Raw genomic sequence first — 14456 nt, 5'->3', positions numbered from 1 at the left:
CTAATAAATAAAAAACAGTCACATACAGCCACACACCGACATGTTGTGTCTAACAAGCCTTCATCAACATTGCCTAGCATACTTCTCTGTATCATCTGTATTTTTGAAAGCCCGCTTTATTGACGATATTTGCTCCATATCTTTGCAGAAATTATACATGAAGGTGTCAATTTTTTCTTTATGCCTTTTTGAAACGTGTTAAACGTCTTTAACCGCTGCGTCTCGAGTTCTACGTGTTTCTAGACCCGCGTCTCGTGTTTTTACTGCAGAAACGCGTTGTGTGTGAACGGCCCTGTGTGTGTTAATACTCAGTGATAGTTTGACAGGTTTTGCAGATTACCTGGCTCTGATACATCATCTTTTCTGTATCCAAAATATTTCCAAACCAAGGATGTTGATTTTTTTATTTTCTTTCTTTTTTGGCCAAGTCCTTATCCTTCCCTGAATTCCCCTTCCCTGCCGGATAATTCAACTTCCTGACTGAAATACTAAATATATTACCACCCCTCTATTCATTTTACATGTATTTTTCCGTCTATAAAATTAACCACATCTGCTCTTTCTTAATAGTGATATTAATGATAAAGTAATAGATTACCTATTAAATAGAATAAGTACAATAAAGATGTGTCGTGAATAGAGTAGAGTAGATCTCAGGCTGGTCACATGCACACTTCATTAATAGACTTCCCTGTTCAGCGGTTTCATTTCCTTAAGTCCAGAGACACACACACACACACACACACGCACGCACGCACGCACGCACTGTTCCTGAAACTGAGCAAACCTCTTCAAATCATACCGTTAACCATAATCTCAAAACTCATTTATCTATCAATGGATCATTTTAATCAAACTTATTACATATGTAGTTTAATCAAATTATATCTATATCATGTTTGCTAAAAAAAACCCAGCACTAATTAAAGATAACTGGAAGACATTACATTACTGTGGGACATGAAAGAACTAACTTTATATTACAAAGAGTGATCTTAGAAATCATGGTTTGATTTGTCTCCACATCATTGAGCATGAGCCTGTCACTGGCCCACAGCAGTCGAGCGGATCGCATGAGCCTGTCACTGGCCCACAGCAGTCGAGGGGATCGCATGAGCCTGTCACTGGCCCACAGCAGTCGAGCGGATCGCATGAGCCTGTCACTGGCCCACAGCAGTCGAGGGGATCGCATGAGCCTGTCACTGGCCCACAGCAGTCGAGGGGATCGCATGAGCCTGTCACTGGCCCACAGCAGTCGAGCGGATCGCATGAGCCTGTCACTGGCCCACAGCAGTCGAGGGGATCGCATGAGCCTGTCACTGGCCCACAGCAGTCGAGGGGATCGCATGAGCCTGTCACTGGCCCACAGCAGTCGAGCGGATCGCATGAGCCTGTCACTGGCCCACAGCAGTCGAGGGGATCGCATGAGCCTGTCACTGGCCCACAGCAGTCGAGCGGATCGCATGAGCCTGTCACTGGCCCACAGCAGTCGAGCGGATCGCATGAGCCTGTCACTGGCCCACAGCAGTCGAGGGGATCGCATGAGCCTGTCACTGGCCCACAGCAGTCGAGGGGATCGCATGAGCCTGTCACTGGCCCACAGCAGTCGAGGGGATCGCATGAGCCTGTCACTGGCCCACAGCAGTCGAGGGGATCGCATGAGCCTGTCACTGGCCCACAGCAGTCGAGCGGATCGCATGAGCCTGTCACTGGCCCACAGCAGTCGAGCGGATAGCATGAGCCTGTCACTGGCCCACAGCAGTCGAGCGGATCGCATGAGCCTGTCACTGGCCCACAGCAGTCGAGCGGATCGCATGAGCCTGTCACTGGCCCACAGCAGTCGAGCGGATCGCATGAGCCTGTCACTGGCCCACAGCAGTCGAGCGGATCGCATGAGCCTGTCACTGGCCCACAGCAGTCGAGGGGATCGCATGAGCCTGTCACTGGCCCACAGCAGTCGAGGGGATCGCATGAGCCTGTCACTGGCCCACAGCAGTCGAGGGGATCGCATGAGCCTGTCACTGGCCCACAGCAGTCGAGCGGATCGCATGAGCCTGTCACTGGCCCACAGCAGTCGAGGGGATCGCATGAGCCTGTCACTGGCCCACAGCAGTCGAGGGGATCGCATGAGCCTGTCACTGGCCCACAGCAGTCGAGGGGATCGCATGAGCCTGTCACTGGCCCACAGCAGTCGAGGGGATCGCATGAGCCTGTCACTGGCCCACAGCAGTCGAGGGGATCGCATGAGCCTGTCACTGGCCCACAGCAGTCGAGCGGATCGCATGAGCCTGTCACTGGCCCACAGCAGTCGAGCGGATCGCATGAGCCTGTCACTGGCCCACAGCAGTCGAGGGGATCGCATGAGCCTGTCACTGGCCCACAGCAGTCGAGGGGATCGCATGAGCCTGTCACTGGCCCACAGCAGTCGAGGGGATCGCATGAGCCTGTCACTGGCCCACAGCAGTCGAGCGGATCGCTCCGTTGAGTTGGGAGATCGTCCACACGACTTGTTCTGCATTCCTTCTGAGCTGCTTTTTAAAAAATTGTTGGTACATATGCGGCTACTTCCCTTTTCTTTGTCTGTGCTGCCGGTTACCAGGAAAGATCGCTTTTATCAATGTCACTTTATCATCACAGTCATAAGGTAGTGCTCGTGTAACATCCGCCACCTTCGACAATAAATTCAATATGTGGTTTTAGAAATGAATAGCTGATAAGAGAGTGTTTGCAAAAATGAACACTTTTCCAAAGAATTTCTCAATATAATTAGTAGTGCCATGAAAGTGATGCATGTCACCAGCTCGTTCAGAGAAGCCAGCCATGTTCTGCACGTTCCTAGAGGCTTAATGTTGTTATATCAGTATTACGCTGTTTCCTTCCTTTACAAGATCTTGTTTTGGGAGGAGCGTTACACTGGGCTATGAAGGGAATGCTGGAAGTATGTGGAAAAGTGTCCCTCCTCTACTCCTCCCCAACACACACACGCACGCACGCACTGTTCCTGAAACTGAGCAAACCTCTTCAAATCATACCGTTAACCATAATCTCAAAACTCATTTATCTATCAATGGATCATTTTAATCAAACTTATTACATATGTAGTTTAATCAAATTATATCTATATCATGTTTGCTAAAAAAAAAAACAGCACTAATTAAAGATAACTGGAAGACATTACATTACTGTGGGACATGAAAGAACTAACTTTATATTACAAAGAGTGATCTTAGAAATCATGGTTTGATTTGTCTCCACATCATTGAGCATGAGCCTGTCACTGGCCCACAGCAGTCGAGGGGATCGCATGAGCCTGTCACTGGCCCACAGCAGTCGAGGGGATCGCATGAGCCTGTCACTGGCCCACAGCAGTCGAGGGGATCGCATGAGCCTGTCACTGGCCCACAGCAGTCGAGGGGATCGCATGAGCCTGTCACTGGCCCACAGCAGTCGAGGGGATCGCATGAGCCTGTCACTGGCCCACAGCAGTCGAGGGGATCGCATGAGCCTGTCACTGGCCCACAGCAGTCGAGGGGATCGCATGAGCCTGTCACTGGCCCACAGCAGTCGAGGGGATCGCATGAGCCTGTCACTGGCCCACAGCAGTCGAGGGGATCGCATGAGCCTGTCACTGGCCCACAGCAGTCGAGGGGATCGCATGAGCCTGTCACTGGCCCACAGCAGTCGAGGGGATCGCATGAGCCTGTCACTGGCCCACAGCAGTCGAGCGGATCGCATGAGCCTGTCACTGGCCCACAGCAGTCGAGCGGATCGCATGAGCCTGTCACTGGCCCACAGCAGTCGAGCGGATCGCTCCGTTGAGTTGGGAGATCGTCCACACGACTTGTTCTGCATTCCTTCTGAGCTGCTTTTTAAAAAATTGTTGGTACATATGCGGCTACTTCCCTTTTCTTTGTCTGTGCTGCCGGTTACCAGGAAAGATCGCTTTTATCAATGTCACTTTATCATCACAGTCATAAGGTAGTTCTCGTGTAACATCCGCCACCTTCGACAATAAATTCAATATGTGGTTTTAGAAATGAATAGCTGATAAGAGAGTGTTTGCAAAAATGAACACTTTTCCAAAGAATTTCTCAATATAATTAGTAGTGCCATGAAAGTGATGCATGTCACCAGCTCGTTCAGAGAAGCCAGCCATGTTCTGCACGTTCCTAGAGGCTTAATGTTGTTATATCAGTATTACACTGTTTCCTTCCTTTACAAGATCTTGTTTTGGGAGGAGCGTTACACTGGGCTATGAAGGGAATGCTGGAAGTATGTGGAAAAGTGTCCCTCCTCTACTCCTCCCCAACACACACACACACACACACACACACAGAGAGAGAGCTAGGATGGGGCCGCTGGAAGACTTCCAGTTTCCTCCCCAGAGAGAATAGCGTGTCCCAATGAGAGCGCACACACACACACACACACACACACACACACACACACACACAGCCTCCTCAGGAATGTGTGTCCTCTTTCACAGCTCATAAACACAGCTGTCCTCAACACTGCCTCGTCACACTGTCGTTCAGGCTGGAGTTGTGACACTGGTGACAGTGTCTTTAGCTTAACCTTACAGGAAATGTCTAAATACCATCTGGTATATCATGGAATACAGGACTTTACAGCAGTTCATGTGTATTATGTGACATATTGTGACTTTCACAGTTAGTCTCGCCAGGATTTGTGGAACTTTTTTTTCCTAATTATTATGGCTAATTCTAAATGATGGAAATTGCATTTGCTTTCACAGTATAATTGTGATTTATATGTGCTTAATTTTTGTGTTGTTTGCTGTGAAAATCTACAAATAGGCCTAGTCATTATGTTTTTGGTTCATCACTACAATTTAATGTTTAATGGTGAGAATCGGATGAAACCCCCGGCCTCAGCCGTGAAGACTTCACATTCACAACCCCGAAATATCCTCTGCCCGAAGCAAACCACAAAGTTTCATTTACCCACGATGTGCCTAAAAGTGCTGAGATTGGACTTTTGGTCCCCATCGCCCTGCCTTAACTTTCAGTATCACTCTAAATTAAATGATTTTATGTTGACTATTGGAAGAATACTACACACGTATAATTTATTCTAGTTTTAGTTTTGACCCATGATTGGTTCCTGTTTTAATGCATTTGGTGTGAGGAACGACAGTAGCTTCAACACCTCTATATCTCCATTCGTCCAATGACTGCTCATCTTCATCTCAACACAGTTCATATTTCCCAAAGATTTTGATATATCATAGCTCATATCCCATAATGCTGTTGTTTCCTCTTTGTCAGCATTCCTCTGCTTCATCGCGGTGTTTTCCCATAGCTTTACGGATGCGAGAGGATATGATGTAGACTAACACGACGAATACCTCTGGGTTGTTTACTGGACGCTGACCTCACGTAGAAGAGACTCGTATGCTTGTTTTCTCGCACTGATGTTCTCTCTGATTTGGATTCTCCGCCGTGGTTTTGTTCGTGTGATTGCATCTCGTCTCGTTCCTGACGTACAGACTTGTTTTCTTGCAAAGCACGTAGAATTTTTAATGATATTAGTAGATTTACATGAAAGCGTGATCATGTGATCGTGTGTCTTTGCCTCGCTTGACTGTTATTTAAAAAAGATCTTGAGTAAAAGTGAAAGGTTTACTTTGTTCCTTGTTTCTGATAAAATCTCAGCGTGAAATCCCCTTGCAAGAGGGGAAGTTCAGCCTTTCTGTATCTTTTTCTCACATATAACAGATCCTGTTTGCATTAACAACAGAACAATGGAAAGAAAGCACAATATATTTTACATATCAATTTTTAAAAATCATAAATATTTAATCCACACAACAAGATGAATTGTTTTTTTAAATAGTGTTACTATGACACGTCCAGCAATCTGTTTCTAAACTCAGTTGCATAATAGCTGAAGTTGCCATGCCACCGCACTATATATAAACCATGCTTTTAGAAGTGAACATTAGATCATCTGAAGCATCACTAGCATCACCATGTTAGCCTGAACAGTGTTGATGGTTTGTCTTGCAGGAGTAGCAGTGGCACAGTCCCGTAGTGTCAGTCATGGTGGCGCTGTCGCTGAAGATCGGGGTGGGGAACGTGGTGAAGACCATGCAGTTCGAGCCCTCCACCATGGTGTACGACGCCTGTCGCATCATCCGGGAGAGAGTCCCAGAGGCACAGCTCGGCCAGCGTGAGTTACTCCTATAACCCTGGCAAACTCAGGACCCAGCTGTGATCAAACATGCACTTTTGTGCTCCTGACACTAGATTTGTTTATCAGGAGTTGGTCTTACACTTCAACAGAAACATGTTATGAGGCAACAAGCCAGTCACTGATGTCGAAAAGCGGTACACACATTTCAAAAGCCCTTGAAGTTTTCTTGTGAAAGGCCAATGGCTGAAAAGTTTACGGCTCACATTAAATTGATCAGCTGCAAAATTCAGTCAGACGAAGCAGTGGATCTAAAGCACTGTTTGAAACTTGTATCATATTTCAGCATGTAAAAAAAATGTCCTAACCAGACACGATAAGATTCCAGCGAGAAGCGATACAGTTATATGATATCTCAGATCACTGAATGTTAATCTTCCTATTTTCCCACTTTAAGACGTTCAATATTGTGTTTGTTTTTTTCATAAACACGTCTTAATTTATAGCCTACAGCTGTCATCGGCAGCAACACGAGGAAAATGATCCATTTTGGCAAAAGTCCCTCTGATTTTGGTTTCCCTTTTTAGTATTTGCTCCACCCGAAATTCTCTTCCCTCCAAAGAGTGAAAAAAAGCGCCTAAACATACCACAGAAATCAAGTGTAAATGTAGTGTGTGTTGTGCGGCGCTGTAATGGGCCGGTATCAGGGTGCGGCTGGGTCCCAGCTGTTATGTAACAGTCCTCAGAACCGCTCTACATACTTGTCTTAACTTGTGAGTCATTCGTCTCTCTCTGACCGACTGCTCTCGTCCAAACTCAACAGCTCATGCGGGATGTGAAACGGTCTAAAATAGCTTGTCTGTCAGTGTTGCCACATCACATTAGAGGAGAAGCTAAAAATATTTCTTGCCATTATCATTACAAAGTTTTAGTTAGTCACCATAGTTAAACTGAGCAGGATTCTTAAGTCCTAAATTGACAATCCCTTGAGGAAAAAATGTAAAAAGCGAGTCTGTAGTGGTTGAAACTTTGACTAGCTGTCAATATCCAGTTTGAAGTCGGGCAAGTGACAACACCCACAGCAAAAACAACTATTATTACACACAAGTAAATGGCAATAAAACAGTATTAAAATATGAACAGTGAGCCTTGTTTTATTTTACTGGTCCAAAATGCTTTCATTTAAACCACCAAAGAGTCGTAGCATTTAATGATATATTTATAATAAATCCATGTAAATTTCAGTGTTGAAAAGGCCTTTAGTTTGGCTGGCCGTTTGATTGACTACAGCAGTGTGCACACAGGAACTTGCACAGGGCTGAGATAAGCTGCAATTTTGTAATTTTTCAAGAGTACATATCACATACCTCTCATGAGTTTGGACATGCGTCTCGAAATGCTTCTTAGATGTGCGTCAACTGACATGTATTTCTCTGGTTATTCTTTAAACTTAAAGCAAACAGTTGTGTTGCCATTTACTCCCCCTTGTGTCATTCCAAGGCTGTAATAATATCTTTATTCAGTGGAAGACAAAAGGAGAATTTCTAAGCTGTTCTTATTCACAACAGAAGTGGATGATGATTTATACTGTCAACTTCCATAAAGGACAAAAAAACAACCATAAGGAGCCGTTCACACAGAACATGTTTTTGCATTCCTCTGCGCTGCTTTTCCATTGTTTTTCTGTGTGAACACAAACAGACCCACATCTTTGCCCATTACACTCGCATCTCACATCTTTTGCAGTTTTTCACAAGACACATGCTCTGAAAATACGGCCTCTATTTAAAAGAAGTTCTAAACCGCACATCCATAGACCTTGTGTTTTATTTTTTTATTCCACTGCTTTGCATCTGATGTTGTGTCAGAAAGATGAACGATTGATTCAGAAAATGGCCAGTTAATGCACCCTCTTATCTTGACGTTCTTGACCGTACGCTGTCTCTACTGTCTATTTGCAGCCAGTGACTATGGCCTGTTCCTGTCAGATGAAGACCCAAAAAAGGGCATCTGGCTGGAGGCAGGCAAAGCTCTGGACTACTACATGCTGAGAAACGGGGTGAGTGTTGAATATTCGACTTGAAATTGTTCATTGTGAGTGGAATCTCTTTAAGTTAAATGTTTTCTTGTCTAGAAATCACAAAAGTGAATTTGTAAAAAAAAAAAAAGGTGTGGTATTCATGAGCGATGATTGCAAAATGCATCAGGACTGATTTGATAAGACTGACATATTTTAAATATGTTTGAAATATAAAAAAAATCAGTCCATGCAATTTTAAGTACTTGTACCTGGTGACTGTAACATTGCTCTTGCAACGGCAAGCTTTTTTATCAGTACATACTGACTGATAACATGTCATTGTAAATTACTTGAGCATCTGTCAAATAAAAAAATAAATAAAAAAAAATGGCAAATGGCAACATTATTTGTAGAAATCTTTTGTTAACGTGATAGTCAAGTCATTAAAAATGGACCCTTATCTAAGAGATGCATAACACTTGTGTAGATGATATGCTGGATTTGATATAAAGGATATTTCATAAGAGCATGTTTTCGTTAGGACACTCTGGAGTACAAAAAGAAACAGAGACCCCTGAAGATCCGCATGTTGGATGGGACTGTAAAAACGGTTATGGTGGATGACTCAAAAATCGTCAGTGACATGTTAATGACCATCTGTGCCAGAATAGGTAAGTTTATGTCCATATGACGAATCAGTCCTAAAAGTGAACTCTAATCTGACTGCTTTTTAGTTATTTTTAGGCCAGAGCTTTCCTGCTTTTGTTAACACTTGATTGTTCACTTTAGACATTCTACTGACTATAAGTAACTTTGCAACTAGATGTCAACCAGCAGTCATTAGAGTTTTAGTAGACTGTCTGCCTAATGTCTGCTAACACTTTATTTTGACGCACCACAACAGACACTCTACTGATGATGCAGTGTGGTCACAAACACTTTTGACAAGCTATTCGGTTCACAAGACCCCATTTCCAACTGTATTTAACACTGACTACTTGTGATTGGATGACCAAAAACACATCTTGATACCAAGTAATAACGAGGCCCATGTGACCTGGATGATTATCCTGCGTGATACAGTGTAGATAGAGAAAAATAGCGGTCCGATCACTGAACCCTGTGGTACCCCAGTGTTGAGGGCATTCAGTGAGCACATCAAGCTAATCCAGCTGACCTGGTAAAACCTGCTAAATCCATGTTTAATATAAACCAGGGTTACACTTCATTTCAATGGTCCACTTTAACTTTGGTCCACTTTAACAAAGTAACACTTTAACTTTGTGATCGCACTGCATTTTTTGTGGAAACACTGTCTGTCTTGAATACACAGCAAGCGTTTCCTAAGACTATGTCTACTGTAAATGTCACGCAAGACAGTGATTATTGTGGGTAAAATGATCTTTAGAGGTTTAATTGTACTAATATGACTGTTGAGAAACATTTTGAATGCATTGAGGTAGTGAAACACTTCTGATTTCTCAGGCATCACAAACTATGATGAGTACTCACTGGTGCGTGACGTGGGAGAGGAAAAGAAGGAAGAGACCACGGGAACACTGAAAAAAGACAAGACCCTCCTGAGGGATGAGAAGAAAATGGAGAAACTCAAACAGAAACTTCACACAGATGATGAGTGTATGTCTCATTCTGCTTACCATGAATACAACAAATATTGGTTTATATTGTTTGTGGTTTACCAGGTCGTCAGTACAGTACATATTAAAAACATACTGTACATAACACACATTCTCAACTTGTTGACTATACCTGTCAAATGTTTGTACACACCTGTTCATTATTCATTATTGCCATTGTAGTATAATAGTAAAGCTATCAAAACTATTCATAAAACAAACAGAATCATGGGAGTTTTGTAGTGATGTATATTCTCACATGATCTGGACTCTTGTTGCATGCTTTTCTTCACTGTGCGCTCCAGCTAATCCATTAAAAATACATCATTCAAATTTTAGTTTTGTAAAGAAATTCAGGTGTGTCAGGTGTGCATTTGGATGATGTTTCTTACTGATGTCAGAGCTGTATTTTAACACTCATTCAGTGAATTGGTTGGATCATGGGCGTACGCTGCGAGAGCAGGGTGTGGAGGAGTTTGAGATGCTGCTTCTCAGGAGAAAGTTCTTCTACTCGGACCAGAATGTGGATTCCAGGGACCCTGTACAGCTCAACCTGCTCTATGTGCAGGTAAGGCCCACAGAACGTCACCTTTACATGTCAAGTCAACTTCATTTATATAGCGCTTTTAACAATGTAGATTTTTTCAAAGCAGCTTTACAGAGATAAACGTATAATTTAAGGTAACAGAGATTGTTTTGGCTTTATAGCGGTTCTTTAATAAAGTTATTTTCCAGCTACATCAGAACCATGTCCTTGTGTTATCAGTAACCTCAGTGATATCTTTACAACGTGTTGGAGTTTATCAAATCTCACATTTGTTGTTTTTCACTTTGTCAGTATTTTCTGAGTACGGAAAGCTTGTTTCTCTTGGATCAAATGTAGATGTTTTCCATGTTTAGGGCATTCTGTCCATTTCTGTTTCTGAGGCATTATACGGGGGAAGCCCTCATTCACATTGACATGTCTAAAATCCTGCTAAATGTATGTTAAACATCAGATATTGTCTGATTGTATTGTGCTGAGTCCTGCATATTTCCTGCTTGCAGTGTGGACAGATGAAATACTCCTTGCTAGACATGTATCACATACTGCCTGATTCGTTATATCAGGTTGATGCAAATTTTGTTCAGATTCAGTTGCACTTTTGTTCAATGTTGTTTTTTTGGTATTCCAGGCCCGTGATGACATCTTGAACGGCTCCCATCCCGTCTCCTTTGATAAGGCCTGTGAGTTTGCCGGATACCAGTGCCAGATCCAGTTTGGAGACCACAATGAGTCTAAACACAAGCCTGGATTCCTCGAGTGAGCTCTTCACATTTTTATTTATCCTTACAAGGGCCCACAGCAACAACCTGCACATTTAAAAGCAGTGCACCGATGCTGAGCTCATTTTCAACATACTATGATTGAAATATTTGCATAAATTCTTTCTACATTATTCTTCCTCTAAAAACAAGGTTATTACATTACCAATATCTTGCAGTGTTACTTTTTCCTCATATTTTCCTAAACAATATATTTGAATGAAAATAGTTTTGCCACGGTGCCTCTGTTTTTCACCTCTTCTCCTTTAACATTGACATCATTAACACGGACTCTATGACACTCATATTTCACTTGTCGAGCTTCGATGATGATGATTAAATTACAAATAACTCAAAACATGTGAGTTTTGTTAAACGTCTTCCAGTAGTGGCACTATCATGCTTGTTTACATTTTTTTTTTATTCATCATATTTGTTTTCATTTTGTATTAATTTATTCCGTTTCAAATTTGGATGTAGGTTTGATATTGTCTTCTAGCCAATATAATTTTTTTTATGCATAAAAATTCGTAACTAAGGACTATTTTCTTTAACTAACCCAGCTGACACATGTATGTCATTCATGCTAGCATCATTAATTTTGGCCTTTATCACTTTAGAGTTGTACAGTAGTCTATATTTAGGACTACAGTAATCCAGTGAACTTTTTACGTGGCTTAAATAAATCTTTTTTGTCTCGTATAACAAAAATCTTTTATTTTAACCCATGAAAATGCCGGTCCTGTTTTAAATAATAGTAAAAAAAAATCGCTTTAGTTCTCCAAAATCAATAAGTAATTCTTGCTTCCTCTGTCTCAACCAGTGTGAAAGAATTCTTGCCAAAAGAGTACGTCAAGAACAAGGGCGAGAAAAGGATCTTCCAGGTGAGGTTATGCAGGTTATGTCTGATGCATTATGGGCCCTGTTTTTCATACCCATGTTAGGTGTAGACCTATGCTATATGTAAAATGTATGGGTTCCACCAGCAGCTGTTCTATTCCCAGTCAGGCAACAGCAATATAAATGAAGACGACCATCGGTCCACTCTTGGCCTGCACAGTTTTGGCAATCCATTTATTCCTAGATGCTTGTATGAGATTCTTCCTTTCATCTGCCCAGCATATGTGACATATGACATAGCACTGGGCTTAAAACACACTGCTCAAAAAATACATTTAGCCTGTTTGTGTTATCGTTTTTGCCTGTGTCTGTAGAGGTCTATAAAATTAAGAAAATACATCATTGTTGAGTGAAGTGAAATTTAATTAAAATTTCATGATAAACCCTTCTCTTTAAGGCACACAAAAACTGCCAAAACATGACGGAGATTGAAGCCAAAGTCAGCTACGTCAAACTAGCCAGATCTCTGAAAACCTACGGAGTGTCCTTCTTCTTAGTCAAGGTAACACACTCACTCGATGTTTGAGCTCTAATGTGATTAAGTGGCACAGTGTAATCCTGCCTCCTTCTGCTAATGGCAACGTCTGTTCCTTTACAGGAGAAAATGAAAGGAAAGAATAAGCTTGTGCCACGTTTGTTGGGCATCACTAAAGAGTGTGTGATGAGAGTGGATGAGAAGTCCAAAGAGGTGATACAGGAATGGAGTCTGACCAACATCAAACGCTGGGCAGCTTCTCCCAAGAGCTTCACCCTGGTACCAACACACACACACACACACATGCTTTGCTTTCTGTGGTGTTCTGATAGTAACTCACATTTGAACTGAGCTGACACCATTGATATGATGTGTACTAGAGGTGGAACGGTTCTCATGGTCTACATCATGGTTCTGTGCTATTCTGTGGTTTGATTTGCGAAACACTTTGTGATCTCTTCAGTCTCTTTAGGGTTAGATTGTAATAATTAAAAAGTTAGTTCACACAGAAATGAAAATTCTGTCATCATTTGCTCCCTCATGTCGTTCCAAACCCATCGTTCCAGACTTTTATTCATCTTTGGAACACAAATTAAGATATTTTTGATAATATTTGTATCATGTATGTCTATCCTGTGAAAGTCCACGCAACCAAAACCTTAATATGAACAGCGAACAAAGTCATACGGGTTTAGAACGGCATGAGGGAGTAAATAAGTAAAACTCATAAATGTTGTTTTTGCAGGACAAACCACTATTTTGTTCATGTGATGTTTTCGTGAAGAGCATATGGGCCAGATTCACTAACAGCTTGTGCCAGCGTAAACCCTCTTTTTGTCGTTAATAAACTAAACAACTGTCAGGATTTATTAAAGATGTAAATTTACTGGTGTTTGTGCCATTATTTACCGCCCCCCCCAAAAAGCATGTCTTAAACCAGACGTTTTGTTTTTTGATTTGTGCGTCGTCAGTAGATCATGAGCAGACTTTTCCACGCCCATCAGCGCTGGTTTGGAATTGAGCTCGTTTTTGCTAATTTGCCCTGTTCAGTAAATCTGGCCCTTAATCTCTTAGAAACTCAGAGGGCACTTCAATGGCTTTGGCCGACAAAAAAGTTTGGGAATCCCCGGTTCAGAGAGTGAAAAAAGATCTGTTTAAGATAAGGGTGATCTGTTCTTTACTGAAGAACAGCCCGTGCTCACAAATGAAGTGTAACTCACACCACATACACAAACTTCATAAATCACAAGAGTTTCTTGTGTAATTGTGCCCTTGATGTCAGAGCTAAAAATATTTGTGAATCAAACGTCCTGTAGACATTGATTTGAGTCATAAGGTAGACATTAAGTAATAAAGTAATTGTAATGGTAACAATTCACTGGAAAGGGAACATCACAAAACAATTACAGGACAGCACACTCTGCACAAAGGATAGCTAGAGAAACAACTAGGATGAAGCAATGATAACTAAAAAAACAGGAACTACAGTATACAGTTCCTTAGTTTGGCTTAATATACGTTTGTGCTTGCCCGGTTCCACAGACAGGGTTTAGATTAAGCCAGGATTAGGCCTTAGTTCGATTAGAACATTTAAGTAGCTTTTTTATAAGTGCACTGGTGTGAATCTTGAGACAAAACAATGGCACTGACATATTTTAAGATATGCTTTCAGTTAAAACAGCTCAAACATGCATTTTAGTCCAGGTCTAGGCTTAAGCCTTGTCTGTGAAACCGGGGGCTAATGTTTTTATTACATAAAAGAATACACATCTGAATATACTTGATGTAATGTAAGTGATGGCAGGATTTCTTGTTGTGACCAGACCTATAAAGTTAATAATTCAATAATTTAACATGTTCACGCTCTCTGATGTCAGTCAATGTTATGCAGGTAAACACACGACATATTTAGTTTTAAAATGATTTATATATTTTTATTTAAAAGTATTAGTATTAGCTTTTCATC

At 42.0% G+C, this 14456-nt stretch overlaps 1 protein-coding gene across 2 annotated transcripts in view; it reads left to right on the top strand.

Moving 5' to 3' along the window:
* tln1 (talin 1) overlaps positions 1-14456 on the top strand; it is a 97196-nt gene that overhangs the window by 33009 nt on the left and 49731 nt on the right. For both annotated transcript variants that reach the window (XM_082156824.1, XM_082156823.1), the window contains exons 2-10: positions 6030-6192; positions 8115-8212; positions 8715-8844; positions 9659-9811; positions 10236-10378; positions 10986-11113; positions 11939-11999; positions 12413-12517; positions 12614-12769. In XM_082156824.1, the coding sequence (XP_082012950.1) occupies positions 6063-6192; positions 8115-8212; positions 8715-8844; positions 9659-9811; positions 10236-10378; positions 10986-11113; positions 11939-11999; positions 12413-12517; positions 12614-12769 (1104 nt within the window). In that variant the 5' untranslated portion in view covers positions 6030-6062. The remainder of the gene's footprint in view (positions 1-6029; positions 6193-8114; positions 8213-8714; positions 8845-9658; positions 9812-10235; positions 10379-10985; positions 11114-11938; positions 12000-12412; positions 12518-12613; positions 12770-14456) is intronic.

This window comes from Leuciscus leuciscus (assembly GCF_965113295.1).
Source record: "Leuciscus leuciscus genome assembly, chromosome: 24".
Taxonomy (NCBI): Eukaryota; Metazoa; Chordata; class Actinopteri; order Cypriniformes; family Leuciscidae; genus Leuciscus; species Leuciscus leuciscus.
The sequence above is the reverse complement of the archived record's forward strand: the minus strand, read 5'-3'. Positions and strand labels throughout refer to the sequence as shown.